Below are 24,566 nucleotides of genomic sequence, written 5' to 3'. Positions count from 1 at the left end.
CCATATCCCTATGCAAACTCAGAGTCCTCCTCACAACTTGCTTTCCTACCTATCTTTTTACTGTCCTCAAATTTGGCTACAATACAATCGGACCCTTCATATAAGTCATTAATATAGATTGTAAAGAGTTGAGACCCCAGCACTGATCCCTGCGGCACTCCACCAGTTACAGTTTGCCAACATGAAAAAGCCCCATTTCCCCAACACCATGAGCTCTTATCTTGATTAGTAACCTTTTCTGTGGGACTTTATGAATGCCTTTTGGAAATCCAAATATAAATCAACTGGTCCCCCTTTATCCACCCTGCTTGTTGCTCGAGTCGCTCTGAACAGGCTCCAGAAGCTGGCCGAGCGCGTCTACCCTGAGGCACAGTGTGGCTTTCGTGCAGAGAGATCGACCATTGACATGCTGTTCTCCCTTCGTCAGATACAGGAGAAATGCCGCGAACAACAGATGCCCCTCTACATTGCTTTCATTGATCTCACCAAAGCCTTTGACCTCGTCAGCAGACGTGGTCTCTTCAGACTACTAGAAAAGATCGAATGTCCACCAAAGCTACTAAGTATCATCACCTCATTCCATGACAATATGAAAGGCACAATTCAACATGGTGGCTCCTCATCAGAGCCCTTTCCTATCCTGAGTGGTGTGAAACAGGGCTGTGTTCTCGCACCCACACTTTTTGGGATTTTCTTCTCCCTGCTGCTTTCACATGCGTTCAAATCCTCTGAAGAAGGAATTTTCCTCCACACAAGATCAGGGGGCAGGTTGTTCAACCTTGCCCGTCTAAGAGCGAAGTCCAAAGTACGGAAAGTCCTCATCAGAGAACTCCTCTTTGCTGACGATGCTGCTTTAACATCTCACACTGAAGAGTGCCTGCAGAGTCTCATCGACAGGTTTGCGTCTGCCTGCAATGAATTTGGCCTAACCATCAGCCTCAAGAAAACGAACATCATGGGGCAGGACGTCAGAAATGCTCCATCCATCAATATTGGCGACCACGCTCTGGAAGTGGTTCAAGAGTTCACCTACCTAGGCTCATCTATCACCAGTAACCTGTCTCTAGATGCAGAAATCAACAAGCGCATGGGTAAGGCTTCCACTGCTATGTCCAGACTGGCCAAGAGAGTGTGGGAAAATGGCGCACTGACACGGAACACAAAGTTCCGAGTGTATCAGGCCTGTGTCCTCAGTACCTTGCTCTATGGCAGTGAGGCCTGGACAACGTATGCCAGCCAAGAGCGACGTCTCAATTCATTCCATCTTCGCTGCCTCCGGAGAATACTTGGCATCAGGTGGCAGGACTATATCTCCAACACAGAAGTCCTTGAAGCGGCCAACACCCCCAGCTTATACACACTACTGAGTTAGCGGCGCTTGAGATGGCTTGGCCATGTGAGCCGCATGGAAGATGGCAGGATCCCCAAAGACACATTGTACAGCGAGCTCGCCACTGGTATCAGACCCACCGGCCGTCCATGTCTCCGCTATAAAGACGTCTGCAAACGCGACATGAAATCGTGTGACATTGATCACAAGTCGTGGGAGTCAGTTGCCAGCATTCGCCAGAGCTGGCGGGCAGCCATAAAGACAGGGCTAAATTGTGGCGAGTCGAAGAGACTTAGTAGTTGGCAGGAAAAAAGACAGAGGCGCAAGGGGAGAGCCAACTGTGCAACAGCCCCGACCAACAAATTTCTCTGCAGCACCTGTGGAAGAGCCTGTCACTCCAGAATTGGCCTTTATAGCCACTCCAGGCGCTGCTTCACAAACCACTGACCACCTCCAGGCACGTATCCATTGTCTCTCAAGATAAGGAGGCCCAAAGAATGTCACATCCTCAAAGAACTCTAATAAATTTATCAAACATGATTTTCATTTCATAAAACCATGCTGACTCTGCCTGATTGCATTATGATTTTCTAAATGTCTTGCTGCTACTTCCTTAAAGATTGATTCCAGCATTTCCCAATGACAGATTTTAGGCTAACTGGCCTATAGGTTCCTGCTTCTTGTCTCCCTCCTTTCTTGAATAGGGGCATTACACTTGCAATTTTCCAATCCACAGAGTCTAGGAAATTTTGGAACATTACAACCAATGCATCCACAATCGCTGCAGCCACTTCTTTAAAGACACTAGGATGCAGGCCATCAGGTCCAGGGGACTTGTCTGCCTTTACTCCCATTACTTTTCCTAGTACCTTTTCAGTACTGATAGTTACAGTGTTTCAAGTTCCTCCCTCCTTTTTGTCTCTTGATTTTCTGCTATTCTCGGGATACTTGTCTTCTACTGTGATTACAGATACAAAATACTTGTTTAAAGTCTCTGCCATTTCCTTGTTTCCCATTAATTCCCTAGTCTCATCCTCTAAGGGACCAAAATTTACTTTAGCTATTCTTTTCCTTCTTATATAATTGTAGCAGTTTTTACTGTCTGTTTTAATATTTCTTGCTGGTTGACTCTCATACTCTAATTTCTCCCTCTATTTTTTTGCCATCCTTTGCTAGTTTCTAAAATTTTCCCAATCTTCTTTACAGATGACTCAAAACTGTGTGGGAGGGTGAGTTGTGTGGAGGATGCAGAGAGGCTTCAGGGTGATTTGGACAGGTTGAGTGAGTGGGCTAATGCATGGCAGATGCGGTATAATGTGGATAAATGTGAGGTTATCCACTTTGGGTTAAGGGTGATTTGGACAGGTTGAGTGAGATGGCAGATGCAGTATAATGTGGCTACCACATCGGTAGCAAAAACAGGAAGGCAGATTATCTGAACGGCTATAAACTGAGAGAGGGGGGAATATGCAACGAGTCCTGGGTGTTCTCGTACACCAGACGCTGAAGGTAAACATGCAGGTGCAACAGGTGGTAAAAAAGGCAAATGGTATGTTGGCCTTCATAGCGAGAGGATTCGAGTACAGGAGCAGGGATGTCTTGCTGCAATTATACAGGGCCTTGGTGAGGCCACACCTGGAATATTGTGGCAGTTTTGGTCTCCTTATCTGAGGAAGGATGTTCTTGCTATAGAGGGAGTGCAGTGAAGGTTTACCAGACTGATTCCTGGGATGGCAGGACTGACGTATGAGGAGTGACTGAGTCAGTTAGGATTATATTCACTGGAGTTCAGAAGAGTGAGGGGGGATCTCATAGAAACCTATAAAATTCTAACAGGACTTGACAGGGTAGATGCAGGAAGGATGTTCCTGATGGTGGGGGAGTCCAGAACCAGGGGTCATAGTCGAAGGATACGGGGTAAACCTTTCAGGACTGTGATGAGGAGAAATTTCTTCACCCAGAGAGTGGTGAGCTTGTGGAATTCGCTACCACAGAAAGCAGTCGAGGCCAAAACATTGTATGTTTTCAAGAAGCAGTTAGATATAGCTCTTGGGTCTAAATGGATCAAAGGGTATGGGGGGAAAGCCTGACCAGGCTACCGAGTTGGATGATCAGCCATGATCATAATGAACTGCGGAGCAGGCTTGAAATGCCGAATGGCCTACTCCTGCTCCTATTTTCTATGTTTCTTCTGGCCTACCACTAATCTTCGCAGAATTGTACCCCTTTTCTTTCAATTTGATACCATTCTTAACTTCCTTAGTTAACCGTGGATGGTGCATCCTTCTCATAGAGTCTTTCTTTCTCAATTAGCAAAGCAATTGGAATCTTGGGCTTCATAAATAGAGGCATTGAGCAGAAAAAGCATAGAAGTTATACTGAACCTTTAAAAAGCTCTGGTTAGGCCACAGCTAGAGCACTGTATCCAGTGCTGGCCACTACACTTTAGGAATGACGCGAGGATCCTTGAGAGGGTGCAAAGGAGATCGACCAGAATGGTTCCAGGGATGAGGGATTTTAGCTACAAGGTTAGGTTGGAGAAACTGAGGTTGTTCTTAAGAACAAAGCAGATTATGGGCAGATTTGACAAGAGTTGGATAAGCTGTGACTCGTGCGGTACTGCAAGGACCAATACTTGAGCCCCAGCTGTTCATTATATATAATATATATAATGATTTGGATGTGGGGACCAAATGTAATATTTCCAAGTTCGCAGATGACACAAACTAGGTGGGAGTGTGTTGTGAGGAAGATGCAAAGCAGCTTCAAGGGGATTTGGACAGACTTAGTGAGTGAGCAAGAACGTGGCAAATGGAATATAATATGGAAAAATGGGAGGAACAAATGTGCAGATTATTTCTTAAATGGTAAGAAATTAGGAAGTGTAGATCTACAAAGGGACCTGGGTGTCCTCGTCAATAAGTCACTGAAAGCTAACATACAGGTGCAGCAAGCAGTTAGGAAGGCTAATGGTATGTTAGCCTTTATTACAAGAGGATTTGAGTATAGCAGTAGTGAAGTCTTGCTTCAATTGTATAGAACTTTGGTTAGCCCGCACCTGGAGTACTGTGTGCAGTTTTGGTCCCTATACCTTAGGAAGGGTATTATTGCCATAGAGGGAGCGCAACGAAGGTTCACCAGACTTGTTCCCGGGATGGCGGGACTGTCCTATGAAGAAAGATTGGGGAAACTAGGCCTTTATCTTCTAGCGTTTCAAAGCATGAAAGGTGATCTCATTGAAACCTACAAAATACTTAAAGGGATAGACAGGGTAGATACAGCTAAGATGTTTCCCCTGGTTCGGGAGTCTCGAAATAGGGGACACAATTTCAAAATAAGGGAGAAGCCACTTAGGACAGAGATGAGGAGAAATTTCTTTACTCAGAGAGTTGTGAATCTTTGGAATTCTCTACCCCAGAGGGCTGAGGAAGCTCAGTCATTGAGTATGTTTAAAGCAGAGATTGACAGATTTCTAAATACCAATGACATAAGGGGATATAGGGATAGGGTGGGTAAAAGGCATTGAAGTGGATGATTAGCCATGATCATATTGAATGGCGGAGCAGGCTCGATGAGCTGAATGGCCTACTCCTATGTTCCTAAGAGTAAGACAAGTGTGGACAAAGAATGGCTGTTACCATTAACTGAGGTTAAATTTAAGGTTTTTAAGCAAGAGACACAGAGGGTGGGGGCAAGAACTTTTTTTACGCAGCGAGTGGTAATGACCTGGAACTCACTGCCTATGAGGGTGGTGCAAATGGAGACAATCAATAATTTCAAAAGGAAACTTGATGGGCACTTTAGGGAAATAAACTTGCAGAGCTATGGGGAGAGAGCAGAGGAATGGGACTGACTGGACTGCTCTGCACAGAACCGGAATAGACTTGATGGGCTCAATGGCCTCCTTCTGTGGCATCATGACTATGACTCATGATCACTTTGTTGTTTGTGGGAACGTGCTGTGTGCAAATTGGCTGTCGTGTTTCCTACATTACATCAGTGACTGCACTTCCAAAGTACTTCATTGGCTGTAAAGTGCTTTGGAATGTCTGGTGGTCATGAAAGGCGCTATATAAATGCATGTTTTTTTTTAATGAGTGGGTACTGGATGTTACCTGGCTGTGTTTGGACAGGTGGGAGTGCAGCTACGTGAAGGTAGTTCTACAGAGCTGGATAATGCAGCAGAGCAATGGAGTTGACTGTATAAAATGCTGCAGGAAAGTCAAGGAGGGATAATACTGTGGTCATTAATGACTTTGGCTATGGCACTTTTGGTGCTGTTTCATCACATTCGAGTTAATACTGTCTTTGTAAATGAAAAAATAAAAATAAATCGATGCCAGCACAGCTGCTGCTAGCTCTACCACCTACAAGATGTACTGCAGCACCTCGACAAAGCTTCTTCGATGGCACCTCCTCAACCCGTGACCCTTACTATCTAGGAGGGCAGCAGGCGCATCAGAACACCACTACCACCAAGTCACACGCCATCCTGAGTTACTGCTGTTCCTTCATAGTCGCTGCGTCAGAAACCTGGAACCGCCTTCGTGACAGCACTGTCAGTGTACCTATGCCACACGATTGCAGCAGTTCAAGAAGGTTTTTTCAAGGGTAATTAGGGAAGGGCAATAAATGCTGGCCTTGCCAGCGAGGCCCACATCCCATGAATGAATAAAAAAGTTGAAACAGAAAAGAAACCAGACAGCGGTCAATATGTGAAAATAAAGCTAGGGAATCTGGGTGGCAGAACAATAGTTGGTGTAGGTGGGCTGTGTGATAGCCATTGCCTGATGAAAAGGCCAGGCAACTACCTTATTCTCAGGGCTCTGCCCACATCACTCCACGTTGCCTGTCCACAATAGTGACTTGGACTGACTAAACCTCCATTACTCCCTTCGATATCAGCCATGCAAAAACATTGAACATCCTTGATGCTACCTACATGACCAGGCAAAGACTAAGAACAAATCCATAGCTAACACACCAAAACCCAAACAGAAAGAACACCATCTGTACTACTGTACAGACGTCTGATGGCAAGACTTGCATTTCTAGACCACTTCACCATATCTCTCAAACATTGTCGAGACGTCAGAGACGTAGTTAGCTTCTTTTGAAATGCAGTGATTCCTATGTAGCCAAGAGGGGCAGCCAGCACAAGATCCCAAAAATAGCAATGCGAATAATTAGACCATTTGTTTTTGGTGTTATGCGAAGGAGGATTGTTGAGCAGAACACAGGCACAGCCCTTACCTTTCTCTGAATAGTGCTATGAGTTCTAAAAGTTAGATAGAACCTCACTGACCACCACATCTGAATCATTAACAGCACAGAATGAGGCCATTTGGTCCATCGTGTCTGTGTCAAAGAACAGCATCACCAATAATGATGCACTCTAATATCACTCTTGATTGTGCAAAGAAAGCCTATTCCTCAAGAATTTGTATTTTTTGAGCGAGTTCGTTTAGTTTTACAGAGCAGGAGAGGAATCTGTATCGGACAGGCTGACAGTGTGTTGACCGTGGCAGGGATGCCCACAGGCAGATGGAATTAATTGGAACATCGAATACCATTTGGATTGTATTTTTTTTGGTTGTGTTGTAGCTTGAGAGAATCTTGGAAACATTTTCGAGGAAGACTTCTACAAATGGGCACCAATAGTTTTTGGTTTGAGGCTTCATGGACGACTGTGCGTTTCTGGTTACTTGGTTTCCAGGAAACACTGGGGCAAAGTTAACCTCTGGTCTTTATCTGTGTCAAGGGTAAGTAGCTTGTGGACTGTCAACAAGCCCAGGGTATCATGATGCATGCAGCTGGAAGGCTGCCCAGTGAGCATTGTAAATATTCCAATACATATATGGTGAACTTAAAATAGCAAACTATTTGACAGCAAAAGTTCAGCAAAAATGGGAACAACACTTTCTAGAGCTATGTATATTTATCCACATAAAATTATATACATAAAAATAATTTTCAAGCATGGCTGAAATTACTGATTTCAAGTTGGCCTCACTAACCATCAATATCTCAGAATCACAATCCTTTCAACTCCATTAATATGGAACAGGGGGAAGGGTCCACAGATGAAATACTGAAGATAGATTTTTTTTTTTTCTTGTTTCATAAACTCTGGTTGGTAAATCTTACGTAATTGGAGGGAAGACACGATCGAGGGACAGTGGGTTGCTGAACTGTGCAACATAGACTCAGTGTTCATAGATGGAGGCACTGACTGCAGCAGCCTGTTAAAGTTCTTCAACCATATCAGGAGACTAGGACATGGCTTAAATTGCAGAAACCAGAAACTGTAAGGAAATTTGTCCTGTACCCTTGCATCTGCCCAAATATGTTTCACACAAGACTCTTCATGAACATGACATTCAAACAGGAGGTGGGAAAAAGTATATAACCAACTATTGGCAATAACTTTCACCCTTCTCCAGGAGTGGTGCTATAAGGGTACCGTGACTATGCCTGTTCCAACTCCTAATACAGGAGAGATATCATGCAGAGGTGAATAGAATTGCAAATAAATTTTTGGATAATGGATAATGAATGAGTGTTTTGTTTTTAATGATGATATCACTTGAGCACTGAGTTAACGTGGCATTGCTGAAAAACAAACCTGGCAGCAATTGTGACAGCCTCAACTGAGCTGTTGCTAAAATGGCTAGAAGACATAAAATGCTTTTTGTTTGTCTTGAGCGAACCACTCATACCTTCTCTGTCCAAGATTGGACAGCTCTTGCCACTGATGTTGGGGCTGGCAGAATTTCTGCGCTCAGCATCCAGATGCTCTTGCCGCTGTCGCATCTGCTCCTTCTGTAGTGCAGAGTCGTGCATGGCTTTGATGTGCCGCTGGAACAGGGCCAGACCACTCACAGGCACACTGGCAGGCACATAGGGAGCAGCCATCTAGTGGAGAGAAAACACTGCTGAAAGCTGGCTGTTTCAGGTAGGCCTTGATATACACATGCATCCATCGATCCCACCAACTGCATTCAAGAGCAACAGTGGCAAAGAGGTGATGCTACTTCATTCCCCAGGTTGTATCACTGGAACCTACTAGAACATTTATAACATAATTAGCATCATCAAATGGCAGAAATCAGGTATGTACAACAACAGCAATTTCTGCTTTCAAACCATGTGAAACTTGCTAAAACCCCAGGTACCTCAAGGTTGACTGGTTACCTACAGATAAACTGCCACATTCATGGAAAAGCAATCTGCCTGTCTGCTGGTTAGACTGAATCCAACAGGTTTATCTTCACATTGCAACTGGCAGCATAGGAAACTGGTGGTGCTAGCCAGGTTTCTCAGTAGCAGGAGTAGTGAAGTGCCCAGCACACCCCAGCTCCAGGAAGCCAGGAGCAGCAACATCCTCGATGATGAACAGAGGGGAAAGACAGCACCAACGGAGGACAGTCCAAACCCCCTTGCTTCCACACATGGACCCCCACCCCCACGTCACCCTGGCAGAACACCCCCACCCTTCCCCCATGGATGGCCAAGACAGTTTTCTCAGCCCAACAACCGTGTAACAGTTTGTGAATGCTTTGGGTATGCAGGAACATACCCAAGGGCTGGGAGGAGCACAGACACCTGCAGTGGTAAGCAAAATACAGTTTTAATGGGTCTAAAGATTGCCTCCTAACGTGCATAGCATTAAGGCTACTACGTGATGCATCTTGACCTTGGGGTACCTCGCCAAGGTCAAAACTGACCTGCTGTTTCTGCAGGACTGTGGAATTCTGCACCTCAGCACCTACAGACAATGGTGGTTCCACAGGCCATCGATCTGGTCAAGAAAAAACAATTCCTATTTCTCTGGCTGCCTGGGTATTTTGCTGCAGGGTGGCAACTTCATCTCCAAAGTTAAGGAGGTGGTGGGCAGTTGCCTCATCGTAGCAGACATAATGTACAGAAACACTCTGCTCTGGTTAATCAACGTGTACGCCCTGATTTGAAACAGCAAGCAGCTGACCATCCTCCAGCAGTTCCCACTGCTGCTGGCAATGTCTAAGCCGCTAATTCTAGTTGGTGACTTCAACTGCATCATCAATGCGGCTGGATGATCCGGCGGGGCTGACAGAAAACTGGACGCCACATCCAGACTCATGATGGAAACAGTAAAAGACGCCAAGCTGCACAATGCCTGCAGCAACCCTGCAGACAGAGCACTGGGTAGATACACCTGGTCGATGCCAGACAGGACCATCTGTTTCAGGATAGACTTCCTGTTTGTGTCCTGAGCATTCATGGTCAGATCCACCGACTTCAAACTGGTGTTCTGACCACTGCCTCCTACTGGATGGCTGGCACTTACAGGAAGATCAGAAGGTTGGCAGGGAGACATGGAAACTGAAGGTGAAACTGCTAACCACAGAAATCATCACGGAACTCATAAGGGATTACAAAGGTTGGAGGACCGTAAAATCCCTGAGTCTCCGACGTTCTGGTGGGAAGTGATCAAGGCGAACATCAAGAGGTTATTCATCCTCAAAGGTATTCAGAAGATGAGAGAGGCACACAGAGGGAAATGCCCCGACTCCAGAAAAGCATTCAGAATCTGCTCCTGTGGCAATGAGGGTTGTGGTCAAGGAAGATCTCCAAGAGGTGAAGAGCCAGCACACCTCACTCTTTACCACGGAGGCCTTCAAGAACATCTTCTGGTCCAGCGTCTGCTCTGTGCAGCAGGATGAGACGTGCAAAAGGTACACAGATGGTTTGAACCTACAACCTTCGAGGTGATAGCATCACCATAGGGCCACGCTGACACTTAAGGGGCATAATAGAACAGATAGTAAATTCTTCTGAAGACAGGGGGAATCCAGCCAGAAGTTGTGGTCCCCATAGGACACAATGACATATGAAAGTGTCAACCAAGAGTCTGATAGAGGGAGTTTGAGGAGTTAGCTTCCAGATTGAAATGCAAAAACTTCAAAGGGTAGTAATCACAGGAATAGTCCTGGTGCTACGTTTTTGACAAGTCAGGCAGAAACAGGTGAGATAATTAAACGTGTAGCTAGAGAGAAGGGCTTTAGATTCCTCGCAATTTGAAAGAAAGCCTGGGGGAGGGACGCTGATCGGGTAGAATGAACTTCACTTAAACCGATTGTTCTTGCAAGTGAACAGAGCACTGGGGAATTTAAACAGAAAATGCTGGAAATACTCAGCAGGGCCAGCAGCATCGGTGCAGAGAGAAACAAATTTCTTTCATCAGAACGGAGTACTGGGGAGGATGTATACTTTTAAGATGAGGAAAGGGAGAAATAAAAACTATTTATATTTACATAGCACCTTTAACATAATAAAACGACCCAAGGTGCTTCACAGGAACATTATAAAACAAAGTATGACACCGAACCACAAAAGGAGATATTAAATTAAAAGCAAAATACTGCGGATGCTGGAAATCTGAAACAAAAACAAGAAATGCTGGATTCACTCAGCAGGTCTGGCAGCATCTGTGGAAAGAGAAGCAGAGTTAACGTTTCGGGTCAGTGACCCTTCTTCGGAACTGACAAATATTAGAAAAGTCACAGATTATAAACAAGTGAGGTGGGGGTTGGGCAAGAGATAACAAAGGAGAAGGAGAAGATTGGACCAGGCCACATAGCTGGCCAAAAGGTCACGGAGCAAAGGCAAACAATATGTTAATGGTGTTTTGAAAGACAAAGCATTAGTACAGATTAGGTGTGAATATACTGAATATAGAACATCAGCAAGTGCAAACCTGAAGAAAAACAACCTGAAAAAAACAGTGGGTAAGCAAACTGAACAAACTAAGATGAAATGAAATAAATGCAAAAAATGTAAAAAGGAATGCAAAAAAAAGGAAGAAAAAAAGGAAGAAAAAATAACTAAAAATGACTAAAAATGAAAGTAAAGTGGGGGGCTGTCATGCTCTGAAATTATTGAACTCAATGTTCAGTCCGGCAGGCTGTAGTGTGCCTAATCGGTAGATGAGATGCTGTTCCTCGAGCTTGCGTTGATGTTCACTGGAACACTGCAGCAATCCCAGGACAGAGATGTGAGCATGAGAGCAGGGGGGAGTGTTGAAGACACTGGAGATATTAAGTCAGATGACCAAAAGCTTGGTCAAACAGATAGGTTTTAAGGAGTGTTGTTAAAGGAGGATAGCAAGGTGAAGAGGTGTAGGGAGGGTATTCCAGAGCTCAGGACCTAGGCAACTGAAGGCATGGCCACCAATGGTGGAGTGATTAAAATCGGGGGCGCACGAGAGACCAGAATTATAGGAACACAGATATCTTGGAGGACTGTGGGGCTGGAGGAGATTCCAGAGATAGGGAGGGGTGAGGCAATGGAGGGGTTGGAAAACAAGGATAAGAATTTTAAAATCAAGATGTTGCTTGACTGGAAGACAATGTTGTCAATGAGTACAGGCACGACAGGGGAATGGGACTTAGTGTGAGTTGAGAAACGGGCAGCAGAGTTTTGGATGACCTCAAGTTTACGGAGAGGAGAATGTAGGAGACCAGCCAGGAGCACACTGGAATAGTCAAGTCTAGAGGTAATAAAGGCATGAATGAGGGTTTCAGCAGCAGATGAGTTGAGACAGGGGTGAAGTTGAACAATGTTATGGAGGTGGAAATAGGCAGCCTTAGCGATGGCATGAATATGAAGTTGGAAGTTCTTGGGGTCAAATCTGACAAGGTTGCAAACAGACTGGCTTAATCTCAGACTGTTGCCAGGGAGAGGGATGGAGTTCGTAGCTAGGAACGGAGTTTGGAGCAGGGACAAAAACAATAGCTTCAGTCGTCCCAATATTTAATTGGAGGAAATTCCTGCTCTTCCAGTACTGGATGTTGGATAAGTAGTCTGATAACTTAGCAACAGTGTACAAATCACCGAGAGAGGTGGTGGTGAGGCAGAGCTGGGTGTCGTCAGTGCACGGGAAAACTAATACTGTGCTTTCGGATGATGATGCCAAGGGGCAACACGTAGATGAGAAATAGGAGAGGACCAAGGATAGATAGGTCCTTGGGGGACACAAGAGGTGAGGGAGCCAGAAGAAAAGCCATTGCAAGTAATTCTCTGGCTATGATTAGATAGATAAGAATGGAATCAAGTGAGGGTAGTCCCACCCAGCTGGACGACAATGGGGAGCGTTGGAGGAGGATGGTTTGGTCAACCATGTCAAAGGTTGTAGTCAGGTTGAGAAGGATGAGAAGGGAAAGTTTAACTTTGTCACAGTTACGCTGAATATCATTGGGGAGGCAGTGGCAGAGTGGTATTGTCACTGGACTAGTAACCCAGAGTATTGCTTTGGGGACATGGGTTCAAATCCCACCACAGGAGAAGGTGGAATTTGAATTCAATTAATAAATCTGGGATTAAAAAGCTAGTCTAATGATGGCCATGAAACCACTGTCAATTGTTGTAAAAACCCATCTGGTTCACTAGGAGAAGGAAGGAAATTTGCTGTCCTTACCTGGTCTGGCCTACATGTCACTCCAGACCCACAGCAATGTGGTTGACTCTTACATGCCCTCTGAAATGGCCTAGCAAGCCACTCAGTTGTATATAACTGCTACAAAGTCAATAGCACTGTGGGTGCACCTACCCCACATGGACTGCGGTGGTTCAAGAAGGCAGCTCATCACCACCTTCTCAAGGGCAATTAGGGATGGGCAATAAATGCTGGCCTGGCCAGCGACACCCACATCCCATGAATGAATTTTAAAAAAAATTGCGACTAAGAGCCATTTTGGGACTGTGGCGGGAGAAACCTGATTGGAAAGAATCAAACATGGAGTTCTGGGAAAGATGACCAAAAGGTACTTCATGTTTGTAGCAGATATGTCCAATTAGAAAAGCAAGGTTGTGAAGGACTTGTTTACCCTAAGACCATCTATACGAATGCTAGAAGGATTTGCAACAAGATGACGGAGTTCAAAGCTCTGGTAGCAATTGGGAATGATGATGTAATGCAGATCTGATTGATATGGCTAAGCTCCAATGATGGCCAGTACAACACACAAGGGTTCAGTGTGTTCAGGAAGGCATATTGGACTGAATTTGAGTAGCTCTATATGCCAGGGACGCCTAGGAGGTAATGGAAGTAGAGTTACTGGCACAGAATGAGCATTCCAATGAGTTAGACTGGGAGAAGTATGTAGTGCGAATGGAGCAAAAATAATTCTAGGGGTTATTTATAGATCACTGGATCAAAACAAAAAGATCAGCTTGCTCCATGAACAGATAAGAAGGTACATGTGTTTTTTTTTCATTGCTCCAATTTTTCACATTTGCTCCACCTTAGTCTGAGGGAAATGAAGTCAAGCAGATGAAAGGATTCAAATTCAGGATGGAGGGATCACACTAAGAGCGATATTTCAGTTTCGCTCCAAATTACCGACATAATGACTGATTTGTTACAGTGCGGATTAAATACAGGTCAGACAAGAGAGGCTTCACCTGAACAAATTATAACTGCAGCTTCTCTGAAATCTCCAAGTTCATAATTCAGGCTTTCCCTTTACACTGTAAATACCGGCTCAGCTGTCCACATCAAACTTTAACTGGGAATACAACTTATAAATGAAATTCATAGCCATTGGTTCATTGAGGGCTAGATCTTAGTCCAATTACAGGGACAGAAGTGATTGTGCTGAATTCAAAGAAAGATAAGAGGGCTATCCTGCGAGTGTGGACTCCACACAAACACTCACCATATTAGGAATCATGGCCGCTCGCTGCTGGAGCTGCTGGATATCCATCTGAACCGGCTTCATGGCGGAGGTCATTAACACGGAGCTGAGAGGTTTTAGCAGTGACGGCTTCGATTCTGGAGAAAACATCCTAGAGCAAAAATTAACCCTTTGAGCAACATCACCCGCAGTTTTCAAAATACACATTATCAAGCATCTTCTAGGAAAATCTGTGAATATCTCTAACAGGGATCATAGAAAAGAACTTTGTAATTCTGCAGAATATAGGCAGAATCACAAATCCTCAAAGACTGCAAACAATTCTAAGATACCTTCCCATTTCATCCGATCAGAAACAAAATAGCCCTTTGTTAGTCCTTTCCTTCCCTTTAAAATTAAAGGGGAAAAAAATCAAAAAAAGTACAAAAACCTATACAATCTATACAAAAGGGAGGTCCGAGGAAAAATATCAGAGCATAGAATATGCGTGCGAAGTGAACTGAAGCACCTCAGCAAATGAGTGTAAAACAGAAGAGAGACCAATAAAAAAAAATCATTCTTAACAAACATTATTCTAAGTTCAGGGAGGCTGCAATGGTGCTTTACTAAGTTAAAGTCTCTTGCATTGATGGTTCACTTGGAACCAGGCGGTGAAGGTAATGAACAGAAATCAACACACAAATCTGAATGCATGGACAGCATTCAAAACAAAATTAGACATTAATAACAATAGGGTGAAATGATATAGCAGGTATAATGGAAACAAGACTTAGATTTGGACAGGACTGGGAACTTAATATGTTTGGCTATAAAATTTTCAGGTGGGTGGGGGAAGGTGAAAGAGTGGGATAAGCTGTCAGTCTGAGTAAAAGATTCAGTCTCAGTGGAATATGTTCCCAGGGGTTTCATTAAGATTGAATTCACAGGGATAGGATATAAAAATTGTGTGTGGAAGAAAGGTGAAAATGGAGATTAGAAGGGCAAAAAAGGCATATGGAAGAAGGGCAGAAGATAATACAAGATGATATACTAAAGGCTTTTATACACACAGAAAAGATAAAACCATTGAGAGGAGAGGACAATTTGGATAAATGGGAAAATTTAGTTGTGGAATATTAACAAGTAATAGATTTCTTTTATTCTTTCACGGGGTGTAGGCGTCGCTGGCTAGGCCAGCATTTATTGCCCATCCCTAATTGCCCTGGAGAAGGTGGTGAGCTGCCTTCTTGAACCGCTGCAGTCCATGTGGTGCAGGTACACCAACAGTGCTGTTAGGGAGTTCCAGGATTTTGACCCAGTGACAGTGAAGGAACAGAGATATAGTTCCAACTCAGGATGGTGTGTGGCTTGGAGGGGGAACTTGCAGATGGTGGTATTCCCATGCGCCTGCTACCCTTGTCCTTCTAGGTGGTAGAGGTCACGGGTTTGGAAGGTGCTGTCGAAGGAGCCTTGGTGAGCTGCTGCAGCGCATTTTGTAGATGATACACACTGCTGCCACTGTGCGCAGTGGTGGAGGGAGTGAATGTTTAACGTGGTGGATGGGGTGCAAAACAAGTGGGCTGTTTTGCCCTGGATGGTGTCGAGCTTCTCGAGTGCTGTTGGAGCTGCACTCATCCAGGCAAGTGGTGAGTATTCCATCACACTCCTGACTTGTGCCTTGTAGATGGTGGACAGGCTTCGGCGTGTCATCTCGGCAGAATTCCCAATCTCTGACTTGCTCTGGTAGCCACAGTATTTATATGGCTGGTCCAGTTCAGCTTCTGGTCAATGGTGACCCTCAGGATGTTGACAGTGGGGATTCAATGATGGTAATGCCATTGAACATCAAGGAGCAGTGGTTAGATTCTCCCTTGTTGGAGATGGTCATTGCCTGGCACTTGTGTGGTGCGAATGTTACTTGCCACTTATCAGCCCAAGCCTGGATATTGTCAGGTCTTGCTGCATATGGACATGGGCTGCTTCAGTATCTGAGGAGTTGCACATTGTGAACATTATCCAAACATCAGCAAACATCCCCACATCTGACCTTATGATGGAGGGAAGGTCATTGATGAAGCAGCTGAAGATGGTTGGGCCTAGGACACCACCTTGAGGAACTCCTGCAGTGATGTCCTGGGACTGAGATGACTGACCTCCAACAACCATCTTCCTTTGTGCTAGGTATGACTCCAACCAGCAGAGAGTTTTCCCCCTGATTCCCATTGACTCCAGTTTTGCTAGGGCTCCTAGATGCCATACTCAGTCAAATGCTGCCTTGATGTCAAGGGCAGTCACTCTTGAGTTCAGCTCTTTTGTCTATCTTTGGACCAAGGCTGTTATGAGGTCAGGAGCTGAGTGGCCCTGGTGGAACCCAAACTGGGTGTTACTGAGCAGGTTATTTTATTTATTTATTTTTTTATTTATAGATACAGCACTGAAACAGGCCCTTCGGCCCACTGAGTCTATGCCGACGAACAACCACCCATTTATACTAATCCTACATTAATCCCATATTCCCTACCACATTCCCACCATTCTCCTACCTACTCCTAGGGGCAATTTACAATTGTCAATTTACCTATCAACGTGCAAGTCTTTGGCTGTGGGATGAAACCGGAGCACCCGGCGGAAACCCACGTGGTCACAGGGAGAACTTGCAAACTCTGCACAGACAGTACCCAGAACTGAACTCGGGTTGCTGGAGCTGTGAGGCTGCAGTGCGAACCAATGCGCCACCCATATTGCTAAGCAAGTGCTGCTTGATGGCACTGTTGACGACCCCTTCCATCACTTTGCTGATGATCGGGAGTAGGCTGATGGGGCGGTAATTGGCCGGGTTGGATTTCTCCTGCTTTTTGTGTACAGGACATACCTGGGCAATTTTCCACATTGCAGGGTAGATGCCAGTGTTCTAGTTGTACTGGAACAGCATTGGTATGGACATGGATAGTTCTGGAACACAAATCGACAGTACTATTGCCAGAATATTGTCAGGGCCCATAGCCTTTGCAGTATCCAGTGCCTTCAGCCTTTTCTTGATATCACGTCGAGTCAATCAGATTGGCTAAAGACTGGCATCTGTGATGCTGGGGACTTCAGAAGGAGGCAGAGATGGATCATCCACTCTGCATTTCTGGCTGAAGATGGATGAAAATGCTTCAGCCTTGTCTTTTGCACTGATGAGTTGGGCATCCCCATCGTAGAGGATGGGGATGTTTGTAGAACCCCCTCCTCTGGTCAGTTATTTAATTGCCCACCACCATTCACGACTGGATGTGACAAGACCACAGAGCTTAGATCTGATCCGTTGGTTGTGGGATTGCTTAGCCCTGTCTATTGCATACTGCTTCTGCTGTTTGGCATGCAAGTAGTTCTGTGTTGTAGCTTCACCAGGTTGGCACCTCATTTTTAGGTATGCTGATGCAGCTCCTGGCATGCCCTCCTGCACTCTTCACTGAACGAGGGTTGGTCTCCTGGCTTGATGGTAATGGTGAGCAGGGGATATGCGGGCCATGAAGTTACAGATTGTGGTTGAAACAATTCTGCTGCTGCTGATGGCCCACAGCATCCCATGGATGCCCAGTTTTGAGTTTCTAGATCTGTTCGAAATGTATCCCATTTAGCACAGTGGTAGTACCACACGACACTATGTGTGAAGATGGGATTTAGTCTTCACAAGGACTGTGCGGGGGTGACTCCTACCAATACTGTCACAGACAGATGCATCTGCAACAGGTAGATTGGTGAGGACGAGGTCAAATAGGTGTTTCCCTTGTTTGTTCCCTCAGCACCTGCCGCAGACCCAGTCTAGCAGCTATGTCCTTTAGGACTGGGTCAGTAGTGGTGCTACCGAGCCATTCTTGGTGGTGGACATTGGAGACCCCACTCAGAGTACATTTTGTGCCCTTGTTACCCTCAGTGCTTCCAATTGGTGTGGTGTTCAACATGGAGAGGCACTGATTCATCAGCCAAGAGGGAGCAGTCGGTGGTAATCAGCAGGAGGTTTCCTTGCCCATGTTTGACCTGATGCCATGAGACTTCATGGGGTCTGCAGTCAACGTTGAGGACTCCCAACTGTGTACCATTGTGCTGCCACCTCTGGTGGCGATGGTGACGCCTGGGACATTGTCTGCAAGGTACGATTCCGTGAGTATGACTATGTCAGGCTGTTGCTTGACTAGTCTGTGGGACAGCTCTCCCAATTTTGGCACAAGCCCCCAGATGATAGTAAGGAGGATTTGCAGGGTCGACAGTTGTCATTTACAGTGCCAAGGTTGATGCCAGGTGGTCCGTCCAGTTTCATTCCTTCTCTTAGACTTGGTAGCGGCTTGCGACAACTGAGTGGCCATTTCAGAGGGCATTTAAGAGTCAACCACATTGCCGTGGGTCTGGACCAGGTAAGGACAGCAAATTTTCTTCCCTAAAGTACATTAGTGAACCAGATGGGTTTTTACAACAATCGACAATGGTTTCATGAATACCACTAGATAGCTTTGTTTTAAAATTCCAGATTTATTTGCTGCCGTGGTGGGATTCGAACCCATGTCACCAGAGCATTCGTCTGCAACAGGTAGGTCGGTGAGGACGAGGTCAAATAGATGTTTCCCTCGTTTGTTCCCTCAGCACCTGCCGCAGACCCACTCTAGCAGCTATGTCCTTTAGGACTGGGTCAGTAGTGGTGCTACCAAGCCACTCTTGATGGTGGACATTGAAGTCCCCCACTCAGAGTACATTTTGTGCCCTTGTTACCCTCAGTGCTTCCTAGTTACTGGTTACTAGTCTAATGACTATAAAGGACATATACAGTGAATGGCAAGGCCCTGGGGAGTGTTGTTGAGCAGAGAGACCTTGGGGTGCAAGTACATAGTTCCCTGAAAGTAGCAACACAGGTAGACAGGGTGGTGAAGAAGGCATATGGCATGCTTGCCTTCATCGGCTGAGGTATCGAGTACAAGAGTTGGGACGTCACGTTACAGTTGTACATAACGTTGGTTAGGCCGCATTTGGAGTACTGTGTGCAGTTCTGGTCACCGCACTACAGGAAAGATGTGATTAAGCTAGAGAGGGTGCAGAAAAGATTCACAAAGATGTTGCCTGGTTTGGAGGGCTTGCGTTATAAAGAGAGATTGGATAGGCTGGGTCTGTTTTCCCGGGAGCGAAGGAGGCTGAGAGGGGACATCATAGAGGTATATAAAATTATGAGGGGCATAGATAGGATAGCCAGAGTCTGTTTCCCATGGTAGGGGTGACTAAAACTAGAGGGCATAGATTTAAGGTGAGAGGGAGGAGGTCTAAAGGGAATCAAAGGGGTAAATTTTTCACACAAAGAGTAATGGGTATCTGGAATGAGCTGCCTGCGGAGGTGGTGGAGGCAGGAACAGTAGTGACATTTAAGAGGCATCTGGACAGGTACTTGAATGAGCAAGGCATAGAGGGATATGGAATTAATGCAGGCAGGTGGGATTGGTATCTGCATTATGGTCGGCATGGACGCGGTGGGCCGAAGGGCCTGTTTCTATGCTGTACGACTCTATGACATCAGCACCAAGCCATCGTCTCCCCCTTGTTCTTCAACTAACCACTTTCTTAAAGCCCTCTTCCCTGCCCCCTCCACCATCACCTCAAGCTCTGCTGGTCTGTATACACCCAAAGTTAAATATTACCCATCTGTGAATGGAAAATCACTGACATTCCTACTTCATGACCAAGGGGAAAATATTCCACAGTTTCAGTGCTGTCCAGTGTTATTCCCTAACTGATATTTCTGGCACCAGGTTTAGAAACATTCCAGATGCATAAACATCCCAGTACCTCAGCTGGCAAATCTTAGTGCCAACCACCCTGTACCTGTATATTTTCACAGGACTGTAATGATAATTTTTAAATGAGTTACATGATTTGTACAGCCTGACTTCCAAACATGCAGTAGTGCAACTAAAAGCGAACCAAGCAAGGTTTTTTAGAAGTGGGAAGATACCTTTCAACACACCGTAACATTACAGATTTCAAGTTACATTGCTCCGTTTTCACTTGTAGAGGCAGACCTTCATGGATCTATCCTTGATACCATCCTCTTCCTTTTCTATATGCTGCCATATGATATTGCCTGTTAGCAGGGGGTCTATATACATCAGCCCCTGCCACAAACTCTCCTCCCCTAACAATAACTACAACCCCTCCCCAGCCACAGCACACAATCTTCCCATCCTGTTCAATCTTGGACTGAGCAGACACCACATCCTTTCCATCATCAAGATGGTTCCTTCCACCTCTGCACTATTGCCCATACACACCTGTACCTCAACCATTTCACTGCTGAAACCCTGACGTGCGCTGGCTGCCATCAATGATATATACTGGATGGGGGAGGTAGTGGCATAGCAGTAATGTCACTGGACTAGTAATCTAGAACCCAGGCTAATGCTCTGGCAACATGGGTTCGAATCCCACCACGGCAGATGGCGAAATTTGAATTCAATCAATAAATCTGGAATTAAAAAGCTAGTCTAATGATGACCGTGAAACCGCTGTTGATTGCTAAGAAACCATCTGGTTCACTAATGCCCTTTAGGGATGGAAATCTGCCATCATTTCTTAGTCTGGCCTACAGAACCACAGCAATGTGGATGACTCTTAAAATGCCCTCTGAACTGGCCTAGCAAGCCACTCAGTTCAAGGGCAATTAGAGGTGGGCAATAAATGCTGGTCTAGCCAGCAACACCCACATCCCACAAAACAAAAGTATTTTAAATGTCCATCACCAATAGAATAAGCATTAATAAATCCCTTCATGACCTACTTGCAAACTATCTCTGCAATCTCCGCCAGCCCATTTGCCTCCTGAACATTCTATTCTATCTACCCACCACTGGTGGCAAAGGCTTCAGCCACCTCAGCCTGACTCTAAAAATCCCTCCCTACATGCCTCTGCATCTCCACAAACTTTCTGCTTTCAATCAGCTTCTTAAATCTCATCTTTTTGACAAAGCTTTTTTCCCACTCTTCTAATCTCTACCCTTTGGGCCTTTTAGCAGTTTCCTTATACCCATTTGTCACGTGTTTCTTTTTGTGTTAATCTCACTATAGAAATACAAGTTGTTGCTGACGCTGAGGGTTTGCTTCTTCATTTCTTTTTGGTCTCTTATGCGACTCAAACTGGGGGAAACACAACATCTAGCAAGAAGTTTAATAAACGTATTTTGTCTCATTACCATTCAACTTCCTCAAAATTTCCTTTCCTACGACAACTTACGGACTTGTAAAACCCAAGTTACACATAATCTACCATTGCTTTCTGATGTTCTATCTTACTCGATGAGAATGCTATTTAATAGCAGAGAGTTCCCATTTTATAAATTACCCAGGAAAAATCCCCGCGTGTGAATGTAATTAATATAAATTCATAGCCTTCCTTCATCTGAGAACAAAGTTATTCTATCTGGATAGACAGACATACAGCACACACATGAATATATTACGCAGTGATGTACACTATCTGGCAACCTGCTTCTTAGCAGGAGTAAGATTTCACACTCAAGTTCTCCTTTTCAAAAGAAACTACAAAATGATAGAGTAGCTAGTGCTAAAGTACACCTCTGTCAAATCTCCCCTCAATCGCTTTTGTTCCAAAAACAACAACCCCAGCTTCTCCAAATCAACCCTGTAGCTAAAATCCCTCATCCCTGGAACCTATCAGGTAAATCTCCTCTGCACCCTCTCAATGACCCGCACATTTTTCCAAAATGTGACCAGAACTGGACACAATACTCTAGTTGTGGCCAATACTTTACAAAGGTTCAGCATAACTTCCTTGCTTTCATACTCAATATCTCTATTTATGAAGCCCAAGACTCTCATATTTTGCTATCTACTCTCTCAATATGCCCTGTCACCTACAAAGATCGATACACATGAACCCCCAGGTCCCTCTGTTAGTTAAGGAAGGATAGGAAGAGGTTCAAGTGGAGCAAAAACGCCAGCATGGACTTGTTGGGCCGAATGCTGTATATTCTACGCAATTTTATGCTGGATGAAGGAGTGGCAATGCAAGTTGTCTATATGGACTTCCAGAAGGCATATAAGGTTCCACACAAGAGATTAAAACAAAAACGAGAGAACATGTAATAGGAGGTTATTTTGTAATATCAGTTGGAAGTATCAGAGATTAGCGATGGCAGGTTGTGACAAATGATTTTCCCAGGGATTTGTACTGGGGCTTCAGCTTTTCACCATACATATTAAATATCTTGGATGAAGACAGAATTACAAAGAAATTACAGCACAGTAATAGACCATTCAATCCAACTGGTCTGTGTTGGTATTTATGCTCCACACGAGCCTCCACACACCCCCTCAGCGTAACTTTCTATTTCTTTCTCCCTCATGTTTCATGATTCTACAGGCACAGTGTAGACATGTCCCCACAAAGATAAAGGCTGTTACGGCCATTCTAGAGCACCCTAGTTATCTAGAAGCTTACAGGGTAAGTTAAAGCAGAAAAAGAAAGCTCATGATGATCACAAAAAACTTAATACTTTAGAAAGCCTAGAGGAGTATAGAAAGTAGAAAAGCAAAGAGAGGACATGAAAAATTATTGGCAGGTAAAATCAAAGAAAACCCAAAGATGTTTTATCAGTACATTAAGAGCAAGAGGTTAACTAAGAAAGGGTAGGGCCTATCAGAAACGTGCAAGGGAACTTGCACGTGGTTGAAGTTGTGCGTAGGGTTCTCAATGTGCTTTTTGTCTCTGTCTTCACAAAGGAGAGGGATGATGCAGACATTGTAGTAAAAGAGGAGGAGTGAGAAATATTAAATACGATTAGCATAATGAGAGAGGAAGCAAGAGAGGCTCTGACATTCTTGTAAGTGGATAAATCGCCAGGGCCAGATGGATTGCATCCTCGGTTGTTAAAGGAAGCCAGGGAGGAAATAGAGGATGCACTGAGAAACATCACAGAATCATGGAGTGCAGAAGAGGCCCTTCGGCCCATTGAGTCTGCACCGATGCATTAAAACACCTGACCTGTCTACCTAATCCCATTTGCCAACACTTGGCCCATAGCCTTGAATGTTATGACGTGCCAAGTGCTCATCCAGGTACTTTTTAAAGGATGTGAGGCAACCTGCCTCGACCACCCTCCCAGGCAGGGCATTTCAGACCGTCACCACCCTCTGGGTAAAAAAGTTCTTCCTCAAATCCCCCTTAAACCTCCCGCCCCTCACCTTAAACTTGTGACCCCTCGTAACTGACTGTTCAACTAAGGGGAACACCTGCTCCCTATCCACCCTGTCCATGCCCCTCATAATCTTGTACACCTCGATCAGGTCACCCCTCAGTCTTCCCTGCTCCAGCGAAAACAACCCAAGCCTATCCAACCTCTCTTCATAGCTTAAATGTTGCCAGCCCAGGCAACATCCTGGTGAATCGCCTCTGCACCCCCTCCAATGCAATCACATCTTCCTTTAATGTGGCGACCAGAATTGCACACAGTACTCCAGCTGTGGCCTGACCAAAGTTCTGTACAACTCCAACATGACCTCTCTGCTTTGGCAATCGATGCCTCGATTGATAAAGGCAAGTGTCCCATCTGCCTTTTTCACCACCCTATTAACCTGCTCTTCTACCTTCAGAGATCTATGGACAAACACACCAAGGTCCCTTTGTTCCTCGGAACTTCCCTGTGAGAAGTGCACCCAACTCCAGCTCCTCGCAGACCGTGTTAGGGAACAGGAGCTGGAGCTGGATGAACTTCGGATCATTCAGGATGCTGAGGGGGTGATAGAGAGCAGTTATAGGGAAGTAGTGACACCTAAGTTACAGGATAAATGTAGCTGGGTGACCGTCAGGGGAGGGAAAGGGAATAGGCGCACAGTGCAGGGATCCCCTGTGGCCGTTCCCCTCAATAATACGTATACCGTTTTGGATACGGTTGGGGGGGGGGGGAACGACCTACCAGAGGAAAGCCACAGTGGCCAGGTCTCTGGCACTGAGCCTGGCTCAGAAGGGAAGGGGGGAGAATAGGAGAGCGATAGTGATAGGAGATTCAATGGTTAGAGGAACAGACAGGAGATTCTGTGGTCGCGAACGAGACTCCCGGATGGTATGTTGCCTCCCGGGTGCCAGGGTCAGGGATGTCTCGGATCGAGTCCACAGGATTATTAAGGGGGAGGGGGAGCAGCCAGAGGTCGTGGTACATATTGGTACCAATGACATAGCTAGGAAAAGGGATGAGGACCTGAAAAGCGAATATAGGGAGTTAGGTTGGAAGCTGAAAGGCAGGACGAGCAGAGTAGTAATCTCAGGATTGTTACCGGTGCCATGCGCTAGTGAGGCTAGAAACAGGGAGTGAATGCAGCTGAACACGTGGCTACAGAACTGGTGTAAGAGGGAGGGATTCAGATATGTGGATCATTGGGATACCTTCTGGGGAAGGTGGGACCTGGACAAGAAGGACGGGTTGCATCTGAACTGGAGGGGCACCAATATCCTGGGCGGAAGGTTTGCTAGAGCTCTTCGGGAGGGTTTAAACTAGTTTGGCAGGGGGATGGGAACCGGAGCTACGGATCAGTGGATGGGGTAG

The 24,566-nt window shown here is 45.3% G+C and overlaps 1 protein-coding gene across 17 annotated transcripts in view; it reads right to left on the bottom strand.

Annotated features, from left to right (window-relative positions):
• ncor1 (nuclear receptor corepressor 1) overlaps nt 1–24,566 on the bottom strand; it is a 489,622-nt gene that overhangs the window by 186,478 nt on the left and 278,578 nt on the right. For all 17 annotated transcript variants that reach the window (XM_068010846.1, XM_068010851.1, XM_068010848.1 and 14 more), the window contains 2 exons: nt 14,029–14,158; nt 8,050–8,245 (listed from right to left, as the gene is read on the bottom strand). In XM_068010846.1, the coding sequence (XP_067866947.1) occupies nt 8,050–8,245; nt 14,029–14,158 (326 nt within the window). The remainder of the gene's footprint in view (nt 1–8,049; nt 8,246–14,028; nt 14,159–24,566) is intronic.

Source organism: Heterodontus francisci, chromosome 30, assembly GCF_036365525.1.
Source record: "Heterodontus francisci isolate sHetFra1 chromosome 30, sHetFra1.hap1, whole genome shotgun sequence".
NCBI lineage: Eukaryota > Metazoa > Chordata > Chondrichthyes > Heterodontiformes > Heterodontidae > Heterodontus > Heterodontus francisci.
The sequence above is the reverse complement of the archived record's forward strand: the minus strand, read 5'-3'. Positions and strand labels throughout refer to the sequence as shown.